Genomic DNA, 24,075 nt, shown 5'->3' with positions numbered 1-24,075 from the left:
ACAGAACATACAAACACTGATTTCTTCCCGGGTATTTTCAAATTTTAAGCAAAGCAATCAATCGTGAATATTAAATTGATTTTACAATTTTTTTTTTGTGAATGTACGCATGCTATGATTTATAGTAGTAAAATACTTAATCTTAAATTTTGAAGGTAGTTTCTAAAAGATAATTGGTACTTTGAGTGATCAAAATTTAAAAATCACTAGGTAGTGCTTTTCAAAAATTAACCAAGAAAAACATAAAAAAGATAAAATAATTTTCACGAAAAACCAATTTTTCAATTGGGTAATTTAAAAACAACTATCTGTTAATTTACTTTAAATTTGGAACAATTACATTTTAGCTACCGAGTGACTTTACTAATTTTTTGAAACATGTATTTTAAGAAGTTAAGAACAATAATGCAAAACGAATTTGCGCTTATCATTATTTTGGAAGTTTTATCTTTCAAAAGTTTTTGATTTTATGTTAGTATGCATGCACAAAATACTGTACTTTACTGTCAGGCCTAAACAATTTTTTTTTTAAATGGAGACATATTTCACAAAGTAGTATTTCCACGTCATACTGCACAGTGCACACTATTGCGTATACTCTAAATAGTACAATATCCAGGATAAATCTGATACATAACATATTAATATTGAATTATAAAACTCATAAAATGGTACAATAATTAAAATATGTAATTGACATTTTTTGTTAGTGCTTTACAATTTTTAATTTTTTTTTTATTGAGAATAATCAAAAAAAATATTTAAATAACTAAATACTCAACTGAAAAATAAAAATAAAAAGTAAACAGTATAATGAATAAAAAGTTATCAATTAATTTTCATCATCTTCATCATTGTCGTCATCATCATCTTCTTCAACTTCCTCATCATCGTTGTCGTCATCATCATCAACATCATCTTCACTCTTTTCATCCTCTGAAGACCTAGATCCAGACATTAACAGTATTTTTTTTCAATATAAAATTTTTAACTTACCATAATAAAATAACTAAAAATAAGGTTGGTATATCTTATAAAAAATTACTTAGTTACTATATTACTATATTATTTTTAATAATAAATATATAAAATTAAGCCCCATACCCAAAATTTTAAGCTTTAAATGTGCCTAGTATTAAGATTAAAACAGCATTTATCTGCTAAAAATATCTTACCCAAAATTAGGCTCATATTCTTCATCATCAGAAGGAAATAGTTCAGCTGGCCCTCCACCATTTTCTTTTGGTTTATGTTTCTTTAAGGTAGGAATATTGAATTCTCCAAGCTAATAAATTAAAAATTATCATAAATCACACACTAATACATTTTTATCGTTAGCCAATTAACTTACTGCAATGTTATTTGTTAATTTTCTAGCAACTTGTTGCTGATTTATTTTGAACCAACTATCATAATATTGAGACATAGGGGTACCAGCTAACTTAACATCAGATTCCCATGCTTCAATACCTTTTAAATCATGAAGTAAAAGTCCACTTTTTCCTCGTTTTTCACTTAAAATAGTTGATGTTTCTTTCACTTTGTCCAACAAAGTACGTAACTTTCGAGTATAATTAATATTTTTACAATTTTTAAGAAACTCTTTCATCTAAATAAATAATAGTGTTAATATTAAAATAATTTTAGTTTTAAGTAAATTATACACTTAATAAATGTAAATAAACATACTTTGATAATAAATGGTACAACTATATCAGGAAAACTAATTGTATGTGCTTCAATTACAATATATTCCATAAAAGCACTATGTACATTTTCTATAACTGCATCTTTAAATACGTTTTCTTGTAATTGTGATTTCGATAGACGTAATATGCAAGTAAAATCCATTGGTCTCATTGATGTTTTTGAATGTTTCTTTTGAAAATCTACTATAGTAAGCACCTTAAAAAAAATAATTTTTAGTATATTGTATTAACCCCCACCTCATAGATTATTCCTAATCTAAATACCTCTAAAATATGCGGTAGAATTGGTATAAATTTACCAGTTTCTTTACTAAGCTTAGTTAACATTGAAATACAATGAAACCTTAATGGCAAATATTGTACTGTTGGTATAAGTTTAGCACACCCAACAATAATCTGAAAAACATAAATTTTGTGTAATACTTTATTTAAAAAAAATACATTATTAAAATGTTTTTAATTTATGTATGAGTGTACTTGAATAAGAGGATACACCAAAGTTTGCAATTGTTTCTTATTTAATGTAGCACACAAAACATCTGTCCACAATTTAAGTGAATATATATACTGCCAATTATACACTGATTGTATATTTTCCTAAAAAATATAAATAAAATTAATTTTAAAGCAATAAAATTTTTATAAATAAAAAAATTAATTTAGTTAATATACCTTTTTTTTTAAAGTAACAGCTGATCGAAGATGAATTGCTAATTGTCTAATATATAAAAATGCATGATTATAAGATATTGATTCACTTATAGTAAACATTTCTGACAATGATTGTCTCATGAAGTTAATCCCAGGTAAGGCATTTGGAGTAACAAATTTGCTATTTGAAATATACCCTACATACATAGCCTAAAAATATCATTTTCAATAAGGTTCATAAATATTTTAAGTTAAGAAGTTTAATCTAATTACCTTCAAAATCATTTCTAGATAAGATGATAGGTCACTATTAGCCAACTTCAAAATACACAAGAAGGATACTACTTTAACTGTTTCACTTGCATTAGCACTCCACAGTGCAACAAATCTTTTCAAAACAGGTTTTACAATTGTTGGAAGACATGATAAAAATGGTATCATTTGGTGGTAATGCTTTAATAATACGCAGGTAATGTCTTCACTAGAAACTGTTGTCAATAGCTGAAATCATTTTAAATTATTTCTAAGTAATTTTAGAGGTTTTAGGAATTAATTAACCTTTTTTATTGTAAAATTAAGTTCAGTAATATATTAAGTACATGTATATATATATATATATATATCAATGAAGATACTATACCAAATTTACCAATTAATTACTTAAATATTTAAAAGCAAAATTGTTATTACTCTAGTTAGATCTGTTAAATATGAACGTAGAGTCATTTTCACTTTCTTCCAATGCTTTGACTTAGAAATCATGATTTTTGATGATGTACCAGGAGGAAGTTTCAAAAACTTCAAAAGAGCCGGTTGCAAATCAAACATACACATTTGAAGTACTGCATTAAATACTAAAAAAATACATAAAATTAAAAAAACATCCAATTTCAACGAAAAAAAAAATATATATATATATACCAGAGCTTCCTTCAACTTTATAACATGTTGGTTTATTAATTTCATTTGCTGTTATGCGTTGAAGTGCTGCTGTCATTGCCTTAGATGCAGTAGTAATGTACTTGAGTTTTTGTTTTCTAAAATTATAATTTATTTTCAGTTTTTTTATATACCTACCTATAACTATATTACTAAATCTATTTTTTATTTTAACAATAATTGATCTTACGAATTTTGAAGTTTTTGTCTCCAAGTCTCTATCATTGACAATGTAATAACAGTTAAATCTCCTCCATTATTACTTGGTCCTTCATCAAAATCACTTTCATCACTTCCAATCTAAAATATTCAATATAATTGAAATTAACAACATGATTAAAATTAGGTATTAGATCAATAATGATTTTTCTTTACATATTCATTACTCACTTCTAAATTAGTTGGCGGTTTATGTATTTTTTCTGATTTTATTCCTTCTACATCATATTCATCATAATCATCATCATCATCATTAAAACTTTCATCGTTATCTTGTTCGGGCATATTTGTCAGTTTTTTATCACATTCCTTCAAATATTTATAGAATTCTGGATCAGAAGTTTTCAATTTTTCTAAATCTTCGTCCAAATCATCACTGTCATATGCATTACCATCATCATCCTCACTTAAACTTGCATCGTGATCAGATTCACCTGAAACAAGTAGGGTTGAAATAACTATAGAATACAATGGTATCTACTAAATAATTTACTCACTGTTAAATTCAATTGCATCTAACGATTCATCATCGGAATCATTGTTACTATCGCTCATTGCTTCAATTTTTTTAGAAACCACTTTTGAAGTTTTTGCTGTAGATTTCTTGCTTTTTATTTGTTTTTTCTTCATGACACTTTTTGGAGCCATATTAAAATATAATTCAATGCCTACGGGGCTCTCTTGAATGAAAAGCTTACCCAATTTCGTCGATGAATTCAAATCTATTAAATTGAAATACTATGAAAACCAAAAACACACGTGTTATACTGTTTCATACTACATGAATGAGTATTCAATTTAATAACGTGCGGCTTGTTTTCATTATTATTATCATTTATTGATAACCGTGGCACAGTCAAATCATAGAACAATGGTATACAAGATAACGTTTAGTAGGTATATAACAGTAATTTTATATCCCTTGGTAGAATTACATAATAATAAATTTATGTATTTAAATATAATAAATGAATATTAAATCAATATACAAATTGGTGAACAAATTAGAAATTATTCAATTTACATTGGTTAATAAATATTATCTAAAAACTAAATATACATAATGTGATTTTCATGGACTATATGACACATATATTTTTTTTTTAAGTATTTTATTATTTTATAATATTCTTATATTATAAATTATATATTAATAATATGCTCTAGTTCTTCATTACCACAATAATCGGTTGTATTTGTATTCTTACTTCATGGTTATACATTTAAATTACAGGCTAAGATTTATAACAATAATAATGTAGTTTACTACGTGATGGGTACAGTTTGGCCCCCAACATAAGAGTTCGGCCCCTTGATTGATGATGGTAGCACTGCTACAGAATGGTGACTATTGGCGGACAAGGACGGGAAACGTTAGTACGGTAGTTATTGACTTACTCATGTTACGACTGTTACGAGTTAATAGTAATAATTATGCCGTTGGTCCGTTGCTGTTTATTGTGATTACTTTTTCTCTTTTATTGTCTAGCTTCCATTTTCGCGGTTTAAACGTGTAGTGAAGAAGTACTTTGCGTATTGTTTTGCTTTAACGATTATTACCAATAGAGTTGTTGTTATTTGTTAACAAGTTAATCTATTGTCAATAATAATTATTAATATTTTTTAATAAACATTAATTGCATTTGCATATATTTAACCGAAAAGGGTAAGTATTGATTACCGTACATGAATTTTTTGAGATATTTTCACGCGATATTTGTACAATTAATGATCGTAATTCTAATGGTAAAATTGTGTGAAGTGTGATCGTAGCATTGTTCTGGTAACCGTGTAACAATTGAAATGGATAGTCCTGACATGGAAATTGAAGATGACGATTACGAGCCGGCTAAAAATACAAAATCACTTGGAAAAAAAGACAATTTGAACAACTCGAAAATGGAAACTAGTGTTAGTATTAAAACATATTTTAATTTAAATGTATAGACCCTATAATTGATCTTATAATGTACAATAATTTTCATAATGAATTGTTATACCACAGGAGACTACTTTGTGTTTTTTTTAGAGCTTTTAAGTACCTAATTATGTTTTTGTCCCTTTTTTAAGTGTTTTAATAATTTATTTTCCTGATTACTTAGTTGATAACAATCTAATTATAAACTATAAAAAGTATTGCTTGCACTAATATTTCAAAATATTTTGCTTTTATAACCTAACCTTAAGTTGCAAGTTAATAAAATATATCTTATCTAAACGATAAACCAAACGTCCTATATGCCTTTATTATTTTATTATTATTGGTGGAAAATGACTTATCATTAAACTTCAATACAATAATATGAACTATTCATAGTTAAATAATTTTTATATTTAAATTTTAAATCAAGTTGTAGCTATATTCCAAGAGCCAATAAATTTTTTTTGTCTACAAGGCCATAACTAAAATAATTTAGAGGGATACTGAAATTTTATAGTTAAACTATATGTCTATATTCACAATTAAAATGTTTCTACTTTTAAAAACTTCGGGGGGGAGGATCTGGTCTCCTAGACCATCCTTAGTTATTCTTTTAGTTATGGCCTTGTATACAGTTTGATTCAATGCTTGTATTGAATGAAAAATGAAGAAATATCACCAAAACAAAACCTTTTTCCGTCTGATGCTAAACTAGATAATTAGCAGTGCAACATGATTGGGGAGGTTTTTATCCTATATCAACATAACTTTATAAACTTTAAATTTCCATAACTCGTAGAAACATGCTTTTAAAAAGGTACCTCGTATACTGTACATGTACAGTGTATATATATGTATAAACCTCTATATATACCTAGTACATTCATATTTACATAATAAAAGATGATAATATAATAAAGTTGTAGACTTGTGTATGTTAAACGTAACATAGCTGATATTTCATTTTAACCATTTTCATTGTAATTATGTAATTAATGTGCCGTCATATAGACATAAACCAGGATGTTTTATATGTTTTAAGCAGTATTACATTTTAACAGATGCTTATTTTAATGATTTTTATCATATACATTTGAAATATTATACTTTTGTAAATTAGTGGAAATTAATTTTTTTGATTTTATTCTTATGGAAATAGATAATAAAAATAATAATAGCCATAACAATTACATCATTGTAAACTTAACTTTATTCATTTTTTAGAACAATTCTGGATCCGAAGATGAAATATCCCCATCCAAAGAAAAAGATGGAAAAGTTTTTGGAGTTAAAGTGGTAATAACAATTAATTAGTAACAATTTTTATAATCAATATTTTTTTTACTTTGTAGGAAACTGACCGTGGAAAAAGGTTTGACTATCTTCTTAAACAAACAGAAATCTTTGCTCATTTTATGACAGCTAATCAAAAAAAAGATGGATCAAGCACTGCTAGTGCTACTGGAAACACACCAAAAAAAGCTAAGGGTAGACCCCGTAAACCTAAAGCTGAAACTGGAGATTCTGCTGAGTAAGTACTATTTTTCTTGCATGTATAATGGTTGATTTTACTTAAGTAAGTTAAAAAAAAAACAACAGTATTTTTCAATCATTTCAACTGCTGTTAAAGAAAAAACTACCTAGTTGTTAAGAATGTAGCAACTCACCTGATAGATATAAACTATAAAATAGAAATAATAGATTAGCTGTAACCAGTCGTATATTCAAAATGTTTTCCATCGGGTCTCATCTACATTTGCTACTATGTTAATACTATAAATCATTTTGTAGTTCATAATTCATAATCATATTAATTTAATAAAATAATAAACTAAGCATATTATTTTATTTCAATTTAGTTCTGGTATTTCTTTTCTTATTGTTTTAAACTATTGAAATAATCAAATATATTATGTTAAATATTTAATTATGTTTTTAAATTTAATCTCATTAATATTATATATTAAATGGTCCTATATAGCCTTCGTCATCGCCAAACAGAACAAGAAGAAGATGAAGAGCTATTAAAAGAGTCATTGGCAGCAGACAAGTACATCACTCAGTTTGATGAATCTCCGTATTATATACAAAATGGGGAATTACGTGATTATCAAGTACGTGGTTTGAATTGGATGATATCGTTGTATGAAAATGGAATTAATGGTATTCTGGCTGATGAAATGGGCCTCGGTAAAACTTTACAAACAATATCACTTTTAGGGTAAGTGATAGTTTTTGATTTTGTATTTGGCTACTAATTTTTAACAACTTTTATTATTATTATCTGTTTACAGATACATGAAGCATTATAGAAATATACCTGGACCTCACATGGTTATTGTTCCTAAATCAACATTACAAAATTGGGTAAATGAATTTAAGAAATGGTGTCCCACAATTCGAACTGTTTGTATGATTGGAGATAGAGACGCGCGGGCAAGTTTATATTAATTAACTATAATGAATATTATTAAATAGTATTTGATTGGTAGCATAAACTAAGATGACATCATACCTACATGCATTGTCTTCATCTTACTAATGCATACCACACCGAAATAAACTTTCAGCAATTTAAATTGCGTGTATTTACCTTAAATATTAGAGTAAATTTATCTATTATCAAACTTAAAGGTAAGAACAAGCAAGTTATAAGTATGTAAAATATTACAATTTAAAAATGATGTAACTTTCTTAAAAATTAAAATACTGTAAAAACCGACCAAAGAACACTGAGCATGTACTTACATTTAACTTTGTTATAAGGTAATTTCTAGTTGCGGTTTTGGGGGCAGGCAAGGGAGGCACTGCCTCCCTTGAAAATTGAGGGAAAAAACGTTGACTTATTGTTCCTAATTATTTTTAAATTGATGATAGGAATCATTTATTAGACTCAATCTAGATTGAGATTAATTTTAAAAAAAAAATGCGTGTATTACAACATGTCGCCTCCTCCAAAATTTAATACCAGAACTGCCACTGGTAATTTCACTAATAAATGTTTAATCTAAACACACAAAATTGAAATTGCTGAATGTATATTTTGGTACTATATCCGCCAGTAAGATGGAGACAACACTTGCAGGTATGACATCTTTTTTAATATTATTGTATTTGCTAAATAGTATAAAAAAATGCAATTATTATTGTAATAAACCTTATATTTTCCATCTGAAAAGTAGAATATTTAAAATGTTGAAAACTGTATTGAATAGTTGACTATGTCAGTTTCCTAAATAATTTGTTAATACTATTAATATGTTTTATTCTATGATACAATTATAAGTAGTATTAAAAACTTAGTACCTAAATTTATATCTGTAATATACTTATATACATTTTTAAATATACTTTAGGTTAAATTTATTCGTGAGACATTTATACCTGGAGACTGGGATGTTTGTATTACATCTTATGAAATGATTATTCGTGAGAGAGCTGTATTACGTAAAATTCAATGGAGATATTTAGTAATTGATGAAGCTCATAGAATAAAAAATGAAAAAAGTAAACTTTCCGAAATAATTAGGGAGTTTGAAACTACAAATCGATTATTGTTAACTGGTACACCATTGCAAAATAATTTGCATGAATTGTGGGCACTGTTGAACTTTTTACTGCCAGATGTGTTTAATTCATCAGATGTAAGTTATAATTAGATAAAAATATTTTTTTATCACTATTAATTTCATTTTTTTTAACAGGATTTTGATTCTTGGTTTAATACAAACAATTGCCTTGGAGATAATGCCTTAATTGAACGACTGCATGCTGTAAGTTTATTTTTAATAATTTAAAAACTATTCAAAATAAAATGTATTTTAATATTTGCTTAGGTATTAAGACCATTTCTTTTAAGAAGATTAAAATCTGAAGTGGAAAAACGTCTAAAACCTAAAAAAGAAGTCAAAGTTTATGTTGGCTTAAGTAAATTACAAAGAGAATGGTAGATATATAAAATATATATAAATATAATACAATTGTGTTAGTTGAGCAATTTAAGTTAATGGTTTGTCTATTAAAGGTATACAAAAGTCTTAATGAAAGATATAGATGTAGTTAATGGTGCTGGCAAAGTAGAGAAAATGAGACTACAAAATATTCTTATGCAACTACGAAAGTGCAGTAATCACCCTTATCTTTTTGATGGTGCTGAACCAGGTCCTCCTTATACTACTGATGAACATATTGTACGGCTTATCTTATAATTTATAAAATAAAATAAACTTGATGATTTAATAATATGGTGTTTTAGGTTTTTAACTGTGGAAAAATGGTTGTATTTGATAAGTTATTGAAAGCTTTAAAAGAACAAGATTCCCGTGTACTTGTCTTTAGTCAGATGACTCGTATGATGGATATTTTGGAAGATTATATGCACTGGAAAGGGTATAATGTATGTATTAATTTTAATTGATTCTATTAAGTAAATTATTTGATATTAACCTTCATTTAAAAATTGTTATTGGATATATCACAAAATGTTAAATATTTATCATATTAGAATTTATATTTTGTTTTTTAATGATACATTTGTTCATATTTCTGGAAATTTTTCATGAATTAACTAGTTTGTTTAATAATTAATAGATTAATCATTATATTTAAGAATTAAATTTTTTAGTTTTTATTTTATTAAATTAGTTGTGTACATGTATTTCTAGTATTGTCGTTTGGATGGTCAAACCCCTCATGAAGATCGCCAACGTCAAATTAATGAGTACAATGAACCGAACAGCAAAAAGTTTGTTTTCATACTTTCTACTCGAGCTGGTGGTTTAGGTATTAATTTAGCTACCGCAGATGTTGTTATTATATATGATTCTGATTGGAATCCTCAAATGGACTTACAAGCAATGGTTGGTATATTTTATTCTTTTAAAATTAATCAAACAATTAATAAAACATTTTAACAGGATCGAGCTCATAGAATTGGACAAAAAAAACAAGTTAGAGTATTCCGTCTTATCACTGAAAATACTGTTGAAGAAAAAATTGTTGAAAGAGCTGAAGTTAAACTTAGGTTGGATAAATTAGTTATTCAACAAGGTCGATTGATAGATAATCAGAAAAATACTCTGAACAAGGATGAAATGTTGAATATGATCAGACATGGTGCAAATCATGTTTTCCAGTCTAAAGATTCTGAAATTACTGATGAAGATATTGATACTATTTTACGGAAAGGCGAAGAAAAGGTATAAATTTAATTTACAATTTAATTAAATTAAATTAAAATTACAAAATTGTTAGGCATGTGAAAAAAATTTTATTTTATAAAAAACTGACCTTGTTATACTGTTGTTAATCTGAATTAAACTTAATACCAAACAATGAAGTATTGAAAATCAAAATTTATAAAATTCTATCATTAAGTTAAAATAAAATTATTGTTTGGATACATTTTTTAGAATCTTAAAGTATTGTTTGGGATTTATTTTAACATTTGTAAGACATGGATTTAGTAATTACTGTGTAAAATATGAATTTATGTTTTATTTAGACAGAAGAAATGAAACAAAAATTGGAATCTTTAGGAGAATCGTCTTTGAGAAATTTTACATTAGATGCTCAAACAGAATCATCCTTGTATACATTTGAAGGAGAAGACTATAGGTATGCCATAATGTTACAATAGTAAAATATAAATATATATTTATGAATTAATTAATTCAAATATTTATAGAGAAAAACAAAAATTAACTGGTATTGGAAATTGGATAGAACCACCTAAACGAGAACGCAAAGCTAATTATGCTGTTGATGCCTATTTTCGTGAAGCACTTAGAACATCTGAACCTAAACAACCTAAAGTAAAAAATAATATACATTATACATTATATAATCTATGTTCATACATGTATATAAATGAATTGTTGGCTATAAGATATTTTTTAAATTTTCTTAGGCACCTCGACCACCTAAACAACCATTGGTTCAAGATTTCCAATTCTTTCCTACTCGTTTATTTGATTTACTCGATCAAGAAATTTATTACTACAGACAAACGGTTGGATATAAAGTAAGTTAAGATTTTAATTTATAAATTATAAAAAGAAGTAGGTTGAACCAAATTACTTTAAGGTTATATATTATATATTATTAACATATAATATAATAGTCATTGTGTCTACATTAATTTCATTACCAATTACGACTTATCAACCATGTTATAAACTCAAATTAAATAAAGGATTTGGATTAATTTTTTATTTTAAATTAAATTTGAATTTTTTATTAAAAAAATGTTTGATTAATAGGTACCAAAAAATTCAGAATTAGGTGCTGATGCAGCTAAAATACAGAAAGAAGAACAAAAAAAAATAGATGAATCTCAACCACTTACTGAAGAAGAACAAGCAGAAAAAGAAGTTTTATTAACAAAAGTAAATTACGTTCTCTTTTTAATATTTATATTATTTTAATGTTAATTATTTGACTTTAGGGGTTTACAAATTGGAATAAACGTGATTTTAACCAATTTATTAAAGCTAATGAAAAATATGGCAGAGATGACATTGATAATATATCTAAAGAAGTAGAAGGTATTTTTAATTTAACTGTTGTATTAAATTATTGATACTAATTTCTTGATCTTGTATTTCTATGCCACAATATATTTTTATTTTAGGTAAAACAGCTGAAGAAGTAAGAGAATACAGTGCTGTGTTTTGGGAAAGATGTAACGAGTTCCAAGATATTGATAGAATTATGGGACAAATAGAACGAGGAGAATCTAAAATACAACGCCGAGCTAGCATTAAAAGAGCTTTGGATGCAAAGGTAATGTAGCTTTATTTATTCATTCAAAAGATTTATACCTTTTTTTAATGTTATGATGTTCCAATAGATGACGAGGTATAGGGCTCCATTTCATCAATTGCGCATTTCATATGGAGCAAACAAAGGCAAAAATTATACTGAAGAAGAAGATAGATTTTTAGTTTGTATGCTTCATAAACTTGGATTTGATAAAGAAAATGTGTATGAAGAATTAAGAGCAGCTATAAGGTAAGATTGGTGAAGTTGTTGGTTTATTAATAACAGGAAATTCTAATTCTACTAGTATTCGAATATTATAAGTGTCATACCATAAATTTATATTTAAAAAAAATATTATTATTCTTGATAATTCTTAAAATTTAATATTTAATAATATTAGATTAAAATTTCTTAAAAAAAATTAGTTTTTATTTTTCAACAATTTAAAGTAGAGGTTGTGGTTATATACGATTATTAAATTATACATGTACACATTACTTGGGTATATGTACTAAAAATATATTTGGATCCATATTTTTTTTTTACTCATACACATGTATTTATTATCTTTGAAGTAAATTTTTATTTATTTGTTTATTTATTGTTAGTTATTTAAATTATTATTTTTTATATTTTATAAAATTGTCTAGATTCATTTTTTCATTCGTAATTAAATGACCCGTCATAAAAATAAAATATTATGCAAATAACGCAACATAAAATGAATTAATGTAATGGTACATTGGTAGTATTTTAATAACACTTGCCTTAATCCCGTTTCAGATAGGAACACTTGTACCCATGTAATGGCGATCACTTATTTAAAATAGTAAAAATTGTTTTTTAGTATTTTTTAAATTTCTAGTGGCAGAGTAATTAAATATTCAAAATTATTATTATAATTATCTGTAATAAATTATTTTTAAATCTTCTCAGCAAAGAAACATTTTTTTTATATTAAAAAAATAATTACAATCTAGTAATTGTATACATTTTATTTTATTTAAAGAAAATAATGGTGATTATAACTAAAGTGGAAGGATACCCAGTAGTACCACCCAACAAAGAAACATTAAATTAACTATATTTTGGGTTATTAATATTTAATATATGTTTTAGGTGTGCTCCTCAATTTAGATTTGATTGGTTTATTAAAAGTCGTACTGCAAATGAACTACAAAGGCGATGTAATACTTTAATTACACTAATAGAGCGAGAAAATCAAGAATTAGAAGAAAAAGAAAGAGAACAAAAAAAATTGATAAAAAAAAATTTGAAGCCAGCTCCATCTCCTGCCCCAGTTAAAAAGAAAACAGATAAAGTTGATAAGGCTGATGCAGGTGATCCTAAGTCACCAGTTCCAAAAAAAAAGAAAAAGTAACTTAAAAGGCATGAATTTTTTTTTAATTAAGACTTTATACTTGTATTTTTTATTTTAATCATAAGTTTGTGAATACGTTTCTTCTGCATTAAAATTTAATATAATTTTGTGTATATTTATTAAAGGAACATTGAAATTTATTTTTGTTGTAACATTTGTATTCTTATTCCATATTTATTTTTATTTCTCTTACAGAAATATTTAATGTAACTTTTTATATATTGTGCTGGTTTTCCTTTAAACAAGTAATCTTTATAAAAATAATTTTATTTTTATTTTTCTTTAATGATTAATAACACATTTTTTATTCTATTATTTAATTCAAATTATAAAATAAAAATTTCTAATAAGTTCTATTAGTTTTTTGAAATGAACTATTATTGTATTTTAGAATTAGAAATAATATTTAAGTGTATTTCTATTGCAGTTATTTTTTTTTTCTTTTTTTGTGCCAATCATCAGCATTTTGTTATCCTTACATATTAAAAAAAAACCCTGATGATTAATACTTTGAATAATTAGAATTATATTAAAATAGACCAAGTAAAAACTTACTAAAATTAGCATTTGCTGATAGGAAAATTTTAATTTGAAACGCGTCACATACAATATAGAAGTAAAATAGAAAGATCTAAGTAGATTGGATAGAATAAAAAAAAAGAATATTTTACTTGTAATATCAGTTTATTTTTGAATTTTAATTATATAACATAAATAATAAATTGAATGAAGAATAAAAGGATGTTGAGAACTTTAATTAAATATTTAGATCAATTGAACAGTACCATTTTTTACAAATTCTGCTACAGAGCTATAAGGCATCAAATGCTGAGAACCATCTTCTAATACAATTTCTTCTTCTTGGCCTTCCAATGTATTTTTAATGATAACACTGTCTATATGCTTGTTACATTTTAAGAAAACAAAACTATTTAGATTGGGCTCGATAATTTTTTTATTTCTATCCAATTTGTTGTATAGTTGAGGCATATGCCGGAGTATAGCATCAAAATGATTATCAGCATTCAAAGCAAATTCTTTTGCAAATTGCAATTCTGCTGGTGATAAATACTTATCTTCTTCAGAACGAGTGGCTTCTTCTTCAAGCACACTCACGCAAAAACTTTCTATCTTCTTCAACCTAGTTCGCAAATAGCTAGTTATTACAAATTTAATACGTTCTAATTCAAGTTTGTGCAAGTCCACTTTTGGATCAGTTTTTGATAATTTGGCAAGGTTTCCTTCCATTCCCTTGATTTGTTCTAGCAAACATTCAACATAGTCGGTCTGATGTGGCAGTATTTCTGGACTAAATTTTTCATTTAACCATGCTCGTTCAACATTTTGTAAAACCTTCTGAGCAGTCATTTCTTCTTGATTTTCATCATCTTCATCATCTATCAACTCACGGATATCAATGTCCATTATAGTTCTAAAATAAAAACGATAAATAGATAATTGAGAGAAAAACAGTTAAGTGTATATAAACAAATTATAACTAATAATAATATGCTGTTTAATATTTTGTATATTTATTATAGTTTATTGAAACAAAGAAAACATCTTTTTATTATTAAGTACATTGATAAATGATAATAATATTGAATATAAAATATAAATATAAAATGTGTTTTATAGTAATTAATGATTATGAAGCTTTAATTAATACTATCAATAAGTGGACCATGTTAAAATTTTTTTCATTTTGTGTGCACCACTTGGATCTAATTTAAATATACTATCAACGACATACATTTTTGTTGATGTAGTATATGAACTACAAATAGCACTCCAATCATTCAAGACCATTCTAACTCTTACAAGGTGTGAACCATAATTTACTGTTTCAACTATGAGAGGAACTTGAATCAAACCGTACTCTTCCACACATTGTAGCTTGAAATTATCAGACAATAAAATACATATGTATTGCAATTCAGCATCAGTAGTAGAATTAGGTAATATAATAATATCCCATTTTGGTTGCCAACCATCATATGACCAATAATGCGATATCCAGCATCAGATGCATGAATAATAGGTACCTATATCAAATTACTCAAATTCAAATACATTATAAAATGTATCCAAGGCATCAATTTCAACCAAACAATAGGAATTTGTCAACTTGCTGAATACCCCTATTTCGTTGTTGTTTTCAAACTGTGGTTGGACTGCCATTATTGTATTATAATATATTCCCAATTAATCCTGTATACAAAAATTGGCATATATCACAAATAGGATAAAACATTATAATATTTTTCTAAACAAGTAAATGTAGATATTGACCATGAAAAATAAAATGAAACATTTTTAGCTCTATTACAAAGTTAGCAGGATTTTTTAATGTCAATTAGACAAAATTGCAAGTGTATCTAGAATAGTGGTTAATAATTTATGTAAGTATCGCGTCCAATTCTTAATTATATTAACAATTTAAATTTAATCTAAAATCACATATTCATGTTCATAGTTAGTCACACTTTTTTTCAAATAGAACATAAACCATTTTTAGGACACTCAATTTATTTACCATTTAATAAATGTATGTATAATATATATTTATTATTTTATTTTATACAATAATATTTACCTAAATTGGTATACCTAATTGGCTAATCATAATAAAAATAAATATAAGTGTAAACGTATGGGCTATAATTGGATTATACTTTATAAAATGCATATGCTGTAAAATCAAAATTGTATTTTTATTTTTGGGTTAATTCGTATTTCGTATATGTTGTATGGGTTTTTTTGTTGAATGCAGATAAACGATTCATAAAAAATATTAAATGAACGTCTAAAGAGGACGCATTCATTTTTTCAAAGAACGTGAACATGTTCCTTTTTTAAAGACTAACGTGAACGAATTCATTTTCTTAATGAACGTTCCTAACACTGGTCATTGACTGGTCTGACTCTCTGACTGTAACAAGTAATTGTAATCACACTAATCACAAACAACTATTAATCAATTTATCGCAACTCTGGTGTAAACAATACAAAGGCATACGCAATAAGCATTTGGGCGTACCATATCAATTACTACAAAATATATACTTAAATAAACTTACGTTTTTACTTATATTTTTTCCAAAAACGAATGGATAGAGCTGTTAGCCTGGCTGAACTTTAACTAAGTGACGTTTAAGTTTTAACTGTTTGAAGTTAATAAGTATATTTATATATACCTATCGTTTTTAGTACAATATACTTTTTGTATAACATAGTTTGTTCGCTATCGGCGCTATCGCTCGTCGTAACAATGATAACTAAAAAACACGGTTATAGAGATAAATAATTATATACCGTCATAGAACATATTTTTTATCGGTAATCGGTCTATCAGAGATAACCGTTTTCGAAATTAATAATCTTAACACTCCACTTGATACTAGTGCACAACCATACCAATTTCGTACCAGTTTACGTTTCTATATTCTAGTTTGTTTACTAAACGATATCGTATCGTTAGGAATGATAAGACTCAATAGGATGAGCTAAAACATTTTTTTGAAAAAGGTATCGTTTATTCGTGACGTGTCTCATATTCGATGAAAAAACCTCTTGAATACATTTTACACATATACTTTACCAACTATTTACAATGTAGTGTTAATAGTTTTAGTTAATTTTATTTTTGTTCTAGTATTTATCAAATATAAAACTTTCATTTATGACTCAGTTGCCTAAATCTGTTAGCGTTACTGAGAAACGAATGGAAGATGGTTTACACTCATTCAGGGCCATCGCATTCTTGGTCTTATGGTATTTTTTCAGTGGGTGTACATTATTTTTGAACAAGTACATCCTTTCTTATTTAAATGGAGATCCTACAATACTTGGTAAATTTTACTGTTATACACAATATTAAGTATGATAAATGTTTAGCTTTTGATTATTTATGTATTTTAAGGAGCATTTCAAATGATCATGACAACTATTTGTGGTTTTGTCCAACTGTATTTACCATGTGGAATGTACAAACAACCAATACATCGATCAAAAAGACCTCCAAACTTTTATATACATATGTGCTTAGTTGGTTGTACGCGGTAATTTATTATATTTTCATATTTAAATTTATATCCAGAAACCGTAACATTTATTTTTTTTTCTTACAGATTTATTACAGTACTTTTAGGACTCATTTCACTAAATTATGTAGCAGTAAGTTTTACAGAAACAATTAAAAGTTCAGCTCCAATATTTACTGTATTTATTTCAAAATTGTTATTGGGTATGATAAATATGATATTAATATACATATTATTTTTAAGAAAGACATGTAAGACAGGATCAATTAACTTTATCTTACATAGATATATAGTATTTATTTATTATTTAAAAATATAATGTAACAAGTGCTTTATCAGGCAATCAAAAATAAGTTGCATAAAAAAAATTGAAATAAAATAATGTTTACAGTTAATAAAATATATTTATATATACATTCATTATTAATATATGGCTTATAAAATAATATTTTTATTTTAGGAGAACAAACAAGCATTTTGGTAAGCCTATCTTTAGTTCCTATAATGGTTGGCCTGGCATTATGTTCTTCAAATGAAATTTCATTTAACCTACCAGGATTTATTGCTGCCCTTGCAACGAATTTTACTGAGTGGTAATAATATTTTTTAGTTTATTTTTTTCTTGATTTTATACTTATTAAATTTTTGTTTAGTTTACAAAATGTTTACTCAAAAATGCTAATTAGTGGCGATAAATTCAAATATACGTAAGTATAAAATAATTTAAATTTCTAATACATTTTAATTGAATGTTTTTATTTTAAAGACCTGCTGAATTACAATATTATACAAGTTTAGCATCAATTATTATTCAAATTCCTGTGTCACTAGTATTAGTTGACATCAAATATGCGGTTTCTAATACTAGTTTATATCTTTTACTGATGTTTATATTAAATGGAGTGTTTTTCCATTTTCAAAGTATTACAGCCTACGTTCTTATGGATTATATAAGTCCAGTTACCTATAGGTAATAATCAATTTAATTTTTAGTCTTATATTTTAGATTCAAAATTTAAATTTCATATTTCATACAATTTAGCGTGGCCAATACTGTTAAACGTGCATTTCTCATATGGATGTCAATTATTTTATTTGGAAATTCTATTACTCTTTTGAGTGGGCTTGGTACTGTTATAGTTATTGCAGGAGTTGTAATATATAATAAAGTAAAACAGTATGATAATAATCGTCAGTCAAATAATGTAAGTAATGGTTATTAGTTATTAATATTATAGTAAATTGGATAATTGTTATTATTTTTAACACGTTATAAGAAAACAACTATATATTAATAATATGCATCACTATTCTCATGTTATTTACATTCTGTTAGATAAAATTAATTTAAATAAATATATTGACTAAAATTTTTAATTTCATAAATTTTTGTATGTAATAAATATTATTTTGGATATTATACTTGAATTTATTTTAATACCATTTTCTTTTTCAGGAATTCGATAAAATACTATTAACCTCTCCATTCAAAATCCGAACAATTTAGTATAAAAAAATATTATATTTTAACAAGTATATATTTTATAATGTTATTAAATTAAATATAGCAACATTTTTTATATTATCAAGTATATTTATTCATTTGTTAAAGTATACTTAAAATTATTTTATGTAAAGGTCTATCCTAATCATGTCAAAAATAGAAAACAGCCAATGAGGAATATATGGAATATTACAACTACCAAGGAAAATGGAAATCATACCTTAATTATTATATTTTGAAATAAATAATTATTATTTGTTGTATTTTTAATATTTAGAATTTACTTAATAAACAATCTCATTTTAAATGTAAAAATAAATTGTTTTTTTTTTGACAATTATAAATATGAACTTTAAAACGTTGACTTTTTAGTTAACTAATAGACCTTGGCTTGTTGCTTCAAGTTAATTAATGATAACAGAAAAAAATAATGCATTTAAATGAATATAAATAATTATTTACTAATGTTTTTAAGTATATATTATAGGTTTAAAAAATACTTGTAATCAAATTATTCATCTATTTTTACAATATATACTCACTCCACACTCCACAAAATAGGGTTAATCAAAAATAATATACATAGCATGAAATAAAAAGGTGAGCAAATGGGTACTTGTCATTGAGTATTGAGTAATAGATTTGAGCTTTGAATACAAAGATACAATTCTAAGCGGAAATTATCTGTGGTCCTATATCAGTAATTGTATTATTACCTATGGTAAGTTTTTAAAATTGTTATTAAAATAACATAGCATTTATTGTATTAATATTGAATTGTTATAATTAATATTGCCCGGATTTAAATTCCATAAAAACCATCATAAAATGCTCCAAAAAATAATCTATTTCAACTTAATAATTCCTTTCAAAAATGACTATAATTGTTTTTGTGGACACTGGACACGCAACTACGCTAGTCGTGGAAAAACAATTAATTTTCGACATTAATTATCAATTATTTATCTTAACTAACAATAACACAAAAAAAAATTATGAAAATTATGCGATCTCTATTCTCCAAGTGGCCAATTAGTTGTAATTTGTTTATTTTTTGAATTCCTGTAAAATACCACCACCGATTAGAAATTTATTAAGGTAATAACTGCATACTCAATCTAGGCCTATCATTTTGTAAAATATAAGTTGATAGGTACCTACTCGTAGATCAACATAAAATTAAACCTATCACAGAAAAAAACATTTTAATTATAAATGTTTTAATTCTCACTTCTCATAAGTTACCTTTAACTAAGATTGCCAGATTTTGAAATTACCAAACCAGGACATCATATTGAATGACCTATTTTTTTTTTTTAGATATTAATAAAAATGGTCCAAATCATTAATCATTTTGTTGTTGAAAATTTATAAGTACCATTTTAAGTATTAATACAATATATTACGTAGTACTTAAAAATTGAATAGGTACATAATTTATAGCGTAAAGCCACATTTTTAGATTCTGATCGGAGTGATGAATTGTATTGATTCTACAATGATGTGTTTTTTTTTTAAATTTTTTTATATTTTTAAATTTTTTTTTTTGTGTCTGTCATCACGTTTTGGAGTAGTAATAATGGTTTGATTTTTGACTTCAGTCCCTTCTCATTATTATTCCATCTCTACTTCTACTATACACCGAGCGTTACCCACTTGCCCGCCTTTTTGTTATTTATAGTTTTATACTTATTATTTTAGATTCTGAGTGTATTGATTTTACAATAATGTATTTTTATATTTTTTTTATTAACAATATTAGTATTTAAAAGTTTAGAATTTTTCTTTTGGGTTATGATAAAAAAAAAATTGTTTCTCGCCACCCCCTCCTCCTAAATACGCCACTGCTTATAATAAAACTATTTTCAATATTTAATTCTCTATTTCCAAAATTATTTGCTTTTGTTTCTTTTATAAAGAATTCATGTTTATACTTCATTTTTTATTGTTTGATGCCATCGTGAAAATTTAATTTTAATTTCAAATATTTGTTTTATTAAATTTTACATAATTATTTTACCATATAAATTATATGGTAACATGGTTATTATCAAACAGGATATAATCATATATCCACGTATTTATTTTGTTTTGTTGCATTTCAGAATTTTAGCGTTTTGGGTATACGTCGTCAGGGATAGATTGGCAGAATTTTTCGGCCCAGGAAAATTATTTAGACCGGCCCTCTATATTATATAATATCTAATATTACACATAAAAACAAATATTAAGTACTAATGTTTTTTTTTTAGACAATAGGAGGCAACTCCCCCCCACATGGCACATATACAATTTTGAATTTTGTTTACTGACTTTTATATTTATTAAAATAAAATGCGCACATAAATAATATAACAAAACAATTTAATATGAGTCCTTTATTAAGTAACACACTTTTTTTTAATTCAAAAGAGCTATCCAAAACAAGGGCGTCAGGTTTTTTTAAAGATTGTTAAATAAAATTCCTTTTCATTTAATTTTCCCTATAATTCTAACATAAATATTTTTATTTCAATAAATAAAATGTTGAGATCAAATAATATAAGCAATTTTAATATACAATGTGTCATAACATATTTAGGCATATTAAACACGTGTCATAACCGTAGCCTTGATAAGAAGTAAAAATCACTAACTAAGATATACTATAAAAAAAGGGAGCTAGATGGAGATTTTTTTGCTAGAACTTTTCAGGCCGGACTTAAAATATTTAAACCAAGGTTGGATCGGGCTTTTAAAGAATTTTTTACATATCGCCTAGGAATGTTTTGGTTCTTTTTTGTATGACAAAAACTCATTATTTAAAATTTAAATGATAAGTTTACAGTTCGATGTTGGAATAATCAAGAATAATGAATATTTTAATATTTTAAATAAAAATATTTTTGACTGGACCTAGGATCGGGCTTTTTTTATCAAAAAATGTTTTGAACCGGATCGAACCGGGCTTAAAAAAATATCCTTGGACTGGAATTGGCTTTTTAAGAGCTTAGGGCGATTTTCGGGCCAGGCTTTGGCTTTATTTCACTAAATTTCTTGAACCGGCTAGGCCGGCCTTTAGAAAAATCTGTAAGACCGGGCTGCGCCGTAAATTCATGGCCCTTGCAGGTCTATACTAGATATAGTATATCCTAGTCCGTGTCAGAAATTAAAATAATTATAATGTGATAAATTGGTAAATAATAAATATTAAGATATCTAAAAAAAAATTCATGACAATTTATGGCAAAATTAAAAATCGTTTGCGACCATACCAGCCCTCAAACATACCCACCGGCCCTGTACGTCGTATACTTCCATAGATTAGGTATAACTTCCATTATAAGTATGTCTATACCTCCTTCTGTCGTACGAATAGTAAAACAATTTCCGAATAATCATAAAACCGAACACCAAACACTTTATTTAACAGATAGTTAAAAAAAATAAATAGAATATGCTCGATTTAGTGATTTTTAAATAAATACATATCCTTTTCACCCATAAACCTAATATGAAATCCTAAATATACAAAGTACTACACTAAACTATTTCGTAAAGATGAATTAGTTGACATCAACTATACAACAGAGCAAGTTTACCGTTTTTTAAACATAATTTGAAGTAATTAAAAACTATACAATTTAGAAAAAAATTTGTATTTTTACAATTTATAAATTATTTTTTTTTTAAATTTGAATTTTTTTTTTTTAATGAGAATAGTATTCAATTTTAATTTCCTATTCCGATAAAGAATATTCGAGGAATCAAATTTTAATGAATAACAATTGAATTTGGAACATTTGGGTAGAGTTAAATTATAAGTAGGTTGTAACTTGTAGTTGTAAATACCGAAATATTTGTTTTGATAAATGGAGTTGTGGTATGTTTATGTGGTATTATAACTAGATATTTTTCCTATTCCACTCAGATTATGAAACTTTAAATATTCTAATTTTAGTAACTACATATTCGAAGTTGTACTTATAATTTTTGTCTATAAAATTAAAAAATGATAATGATAAAAATATTAATTTTGTTTTTGTTTATGACTTACAAATTATGTAAAATATTTTTTTCAAAAATCTTAATAGTTATAAAAAAAATGAGTTACATTATATCGACTATTTGTGTAATTGTATTATATTATTTATGAAAAATATTTGTAAATTACAATTTTAATCATTACCAACCTATTGGCTAGTATAGCAAGAACTTGGATTTAGAAAACATATGTTTTATTTGTTAAAAATTTAAAATAAACAATATTCTCGTTGATAGAACAACACAACATTTATATTATTATACGTTACATTATATTGTTACATTGAATCATTTATGTACCTATGTTATTTTTGTACTTTGCAAATATTTCAATACTCGTGAGTCATACCTTTTTTGTATTTCTGACAAATTAAACTAGTATCTGTGCAGCACTCGTCAATAATCGATTTAAGATAAAGTAAATTAGAGATGTTATAAATTTCTTAAATCTTAATACAGTTTATTTTAAGATTCATCGATCAAGCATTCAGGCAGTCAGTGACGGCTACGGCCGATCTGGCCGATTAAGGTCCACAGACCATAAATCGAACACTAACTCCACTGTGTTCAGTGACGGTATCACTTATCAAGTTATCAGTCGTTTTTAAAGTTCCACAAATATAGCAGTTTTCAGTGGTTCTCAGCTACATTATTACTTGTTCGGTGTGGGCATCGGGAAATAATCGGGTAAGGAATAAATGCACTTAATAAGTTTTTATTCATTTTTCATCAATCGTCATCAATACATTTGAGACACAATATTTTTAATTTTCTATTCGACGAAAATTGCGGTAAAAACGAACATTATTATACTATTTTCGAATTCGAAAACATCAAATTTAATCGAGTTTGTCGATAGTTACCATTTACCCCCGCGATCCACCATAGTCCACATAGGTTGGCCGGTCTGGTGGCAGCGATTT

The 24,075-nt window shown here is 25.9% G+C and overlaps 4 protein-coding genes across 9 annotated transcripts; 2 read left to right on the top strand and 2 right to left on the bottom strand.

Moving 5' to 3' along the window:
• Window positions 1–718: 718 nt before the first annotated feature.
• Window positions 719–4,342, bottom strand: LOC113547969 (nucleolar complex protein 2 homolog). The gene is made up of 13 exons (XM_026948570.1): window positions 4,016–4,342; window positions 3,690–3,952; window positions 3,490–3,599; window positions 3,282–3,397; window positions 3,051–3,214; window positions 2,634–2,861; window positions 2,382–2,570; window positions 2,187–2,306; window positions 1,974–2,105; window positions 1,690–1,905; window positions 1,352–1,609; window positions 1,176–1,285; window positions 719–944 (listed from the first exon to the last, which is right to left on the bottom strand). Exons 1-13 carry the CDS (start codon window positions 4,164–4,166, stop codon window positions 833–835), a joined length of 2,169 nt encoding a protein of 722 aa, XP_026804371.1. The 5' UTR covers window positions 4,167–4,342; the 3' UTR covers window positions 719–832.
• Window positions 4,343–4,954: 612 nt separating this feature from the next.
• Window positions 4,955–13,734, top strand: LOC113561122 (chromatin-remodeling complex ATPase chain Iswi). 2 transcript variants are annotated; one of them, XM_026967351.1, is made up of 21 exons: window positions 4,955–5,184; window positions 5,281–5,429; window positions 6,664–6,732; window positions 6,792–6,970; window positions 7,421–7,660; window positions 7,734–7,875; window positions 8,796–9,083; window positions 9,144–9,212; window positions 9,276–9,385; window positions 9,464–9,629; window positions 9,695–9,835; window positions 10,104–10,298; window positions 10,356–10,637; window positions 10,943–11,055; window positions 11,126–11,252; window positions 11,348–11,461; window positions 11,700–11,825; window positions 11,885–11,984; window positions 12,071–12,222; window positions 12,290–12,450; window positions 13,321–13,734. In XM_026967351.1, exons 2-21 carry the CDS (start codon window positions 5,322–5,324, stop codon window positions 13,580–13,582), a joined length of 3,144 nt encoding a protein of 1,047 aa, XP_026823152.1. In that variant the 5' UTR covers window positions 4,955–5,184; window positions 5,281–5,321; the 3' UTR covers window positions 13,583–13,734. The 2 variants fall into 2 exon arrangements, with proteins under 2 accessions (XP_026823152.1, XP_026823151.1); XM_026967350.1 differs by having other exon boundaries at window positions 4,957–5,184; window positions 6,664–6,735.
• Window positions 13,735–14,239: 505 nt separating this feature from the next.
• Window positions 14,240–16,870, bottom strand: LOC113561312 (DNA replication complex GINS protein SLD5). Of its 2 annotated transcripts, XM_026967650.1 has the most exons (3): window positions 16,663–16,870; window positions 15,628–15,793; window positions 14,240–15,014 (listed from the first exon to the last, which is right to left on the bottom strand). In XM_026967650.1, exon 3 carries the CDS (start codon window positions 15,005–15,007, stop codon window positions 14,348–14,350), a length of 660 nt encoding a protein of 219 aa, XP_026823451.1. In that variant the 5' UTR covers window positions 15,008–15,014; window positions 15,628–15,793; window positions 16,663–16,870; the 3' UTR covers window positions 14,240–14,347. The 2 variants fall into 2 exon arrangements, with proteins under 2 accessions (XP_026823451.1, XP_026823450.1); XM_026967649.1 differs by lacking the exon at window positions 15,628–15,793 and having other exon boundaries at window positions 14,243–15,014; window positions 16,663–16,868.
• Window positions 16,871–16,992: 122 nt separating this feature from the next.
• On the top strand, window positions 16,993–19,427 carry LOC113548461 (solute carrier family 35 member E2A-like). Of its 4 annotated transcripts, none has more exons than XM_026949350.1 (9): window positions 16,993–17,110; window positions 17,238–17,433; window positions 17,505–17,643; window positions 17,713–17,828; window positions 18,086–18,218; window positions 18,279–18,332; window positions 18,392–18,595; window positions 18,668–18,830; window positions 19,082–19,132. In XM_026949350.1, exons 2-9 carry the CDS (start codon window positions 17,265–17,267, stop codon window positions 19,130–19,132), a joined length of 1,029 nt encoding a protein of 342 aa, XP_026805151.1. In that variant the 5' UTR covers window positions 16,993–17,110; window positions 17,238–17,264. The 4 variants fall into 4 exon arrangements, with proteins under 4 accessions (XP_026805151.1, XP_026805150.1, XP_026805149.1 ...); XM_026949349.2 differs by lacking the exon at window positions 16,993–17,110 and adding an exon at window positions 19,238–19,427 and having other exon boundaries at window positions 17,265–17,433; window positions 19,082–19,158; XM_026949348.2 differs by lacking the exon at window positions 16,993–17,110 and adding an exon at window positions 19,264–19,425 and having other exon boundaries at window positions 17,265–17,433; window positions 19,082–19,158.
• Window positions 19,428–24,075: the final 4,648 nt, after the last annotated feature.

Source organism: Rhopalosiphum maidis, chromosome 1 (genome assembly GCF_003676215.2).
Source record: "Rhopalosiphum maidis isolate BTI-1 chromosome 1, ASM367621v3, whole genome shotgun sequence".
In the NCBI taxonomy this organism is placed as follows: Eukaryota; Metazoa; Arthropoda; class Insecta; order Hemiptera; family Aphididae; genus Rhopalosiphum; species Rhopalosiphum maidis.
Note: the sequence above shows the minus strand (reverse complement) of the source record. Positions and strands in the feature narration are given on the sequence as shown.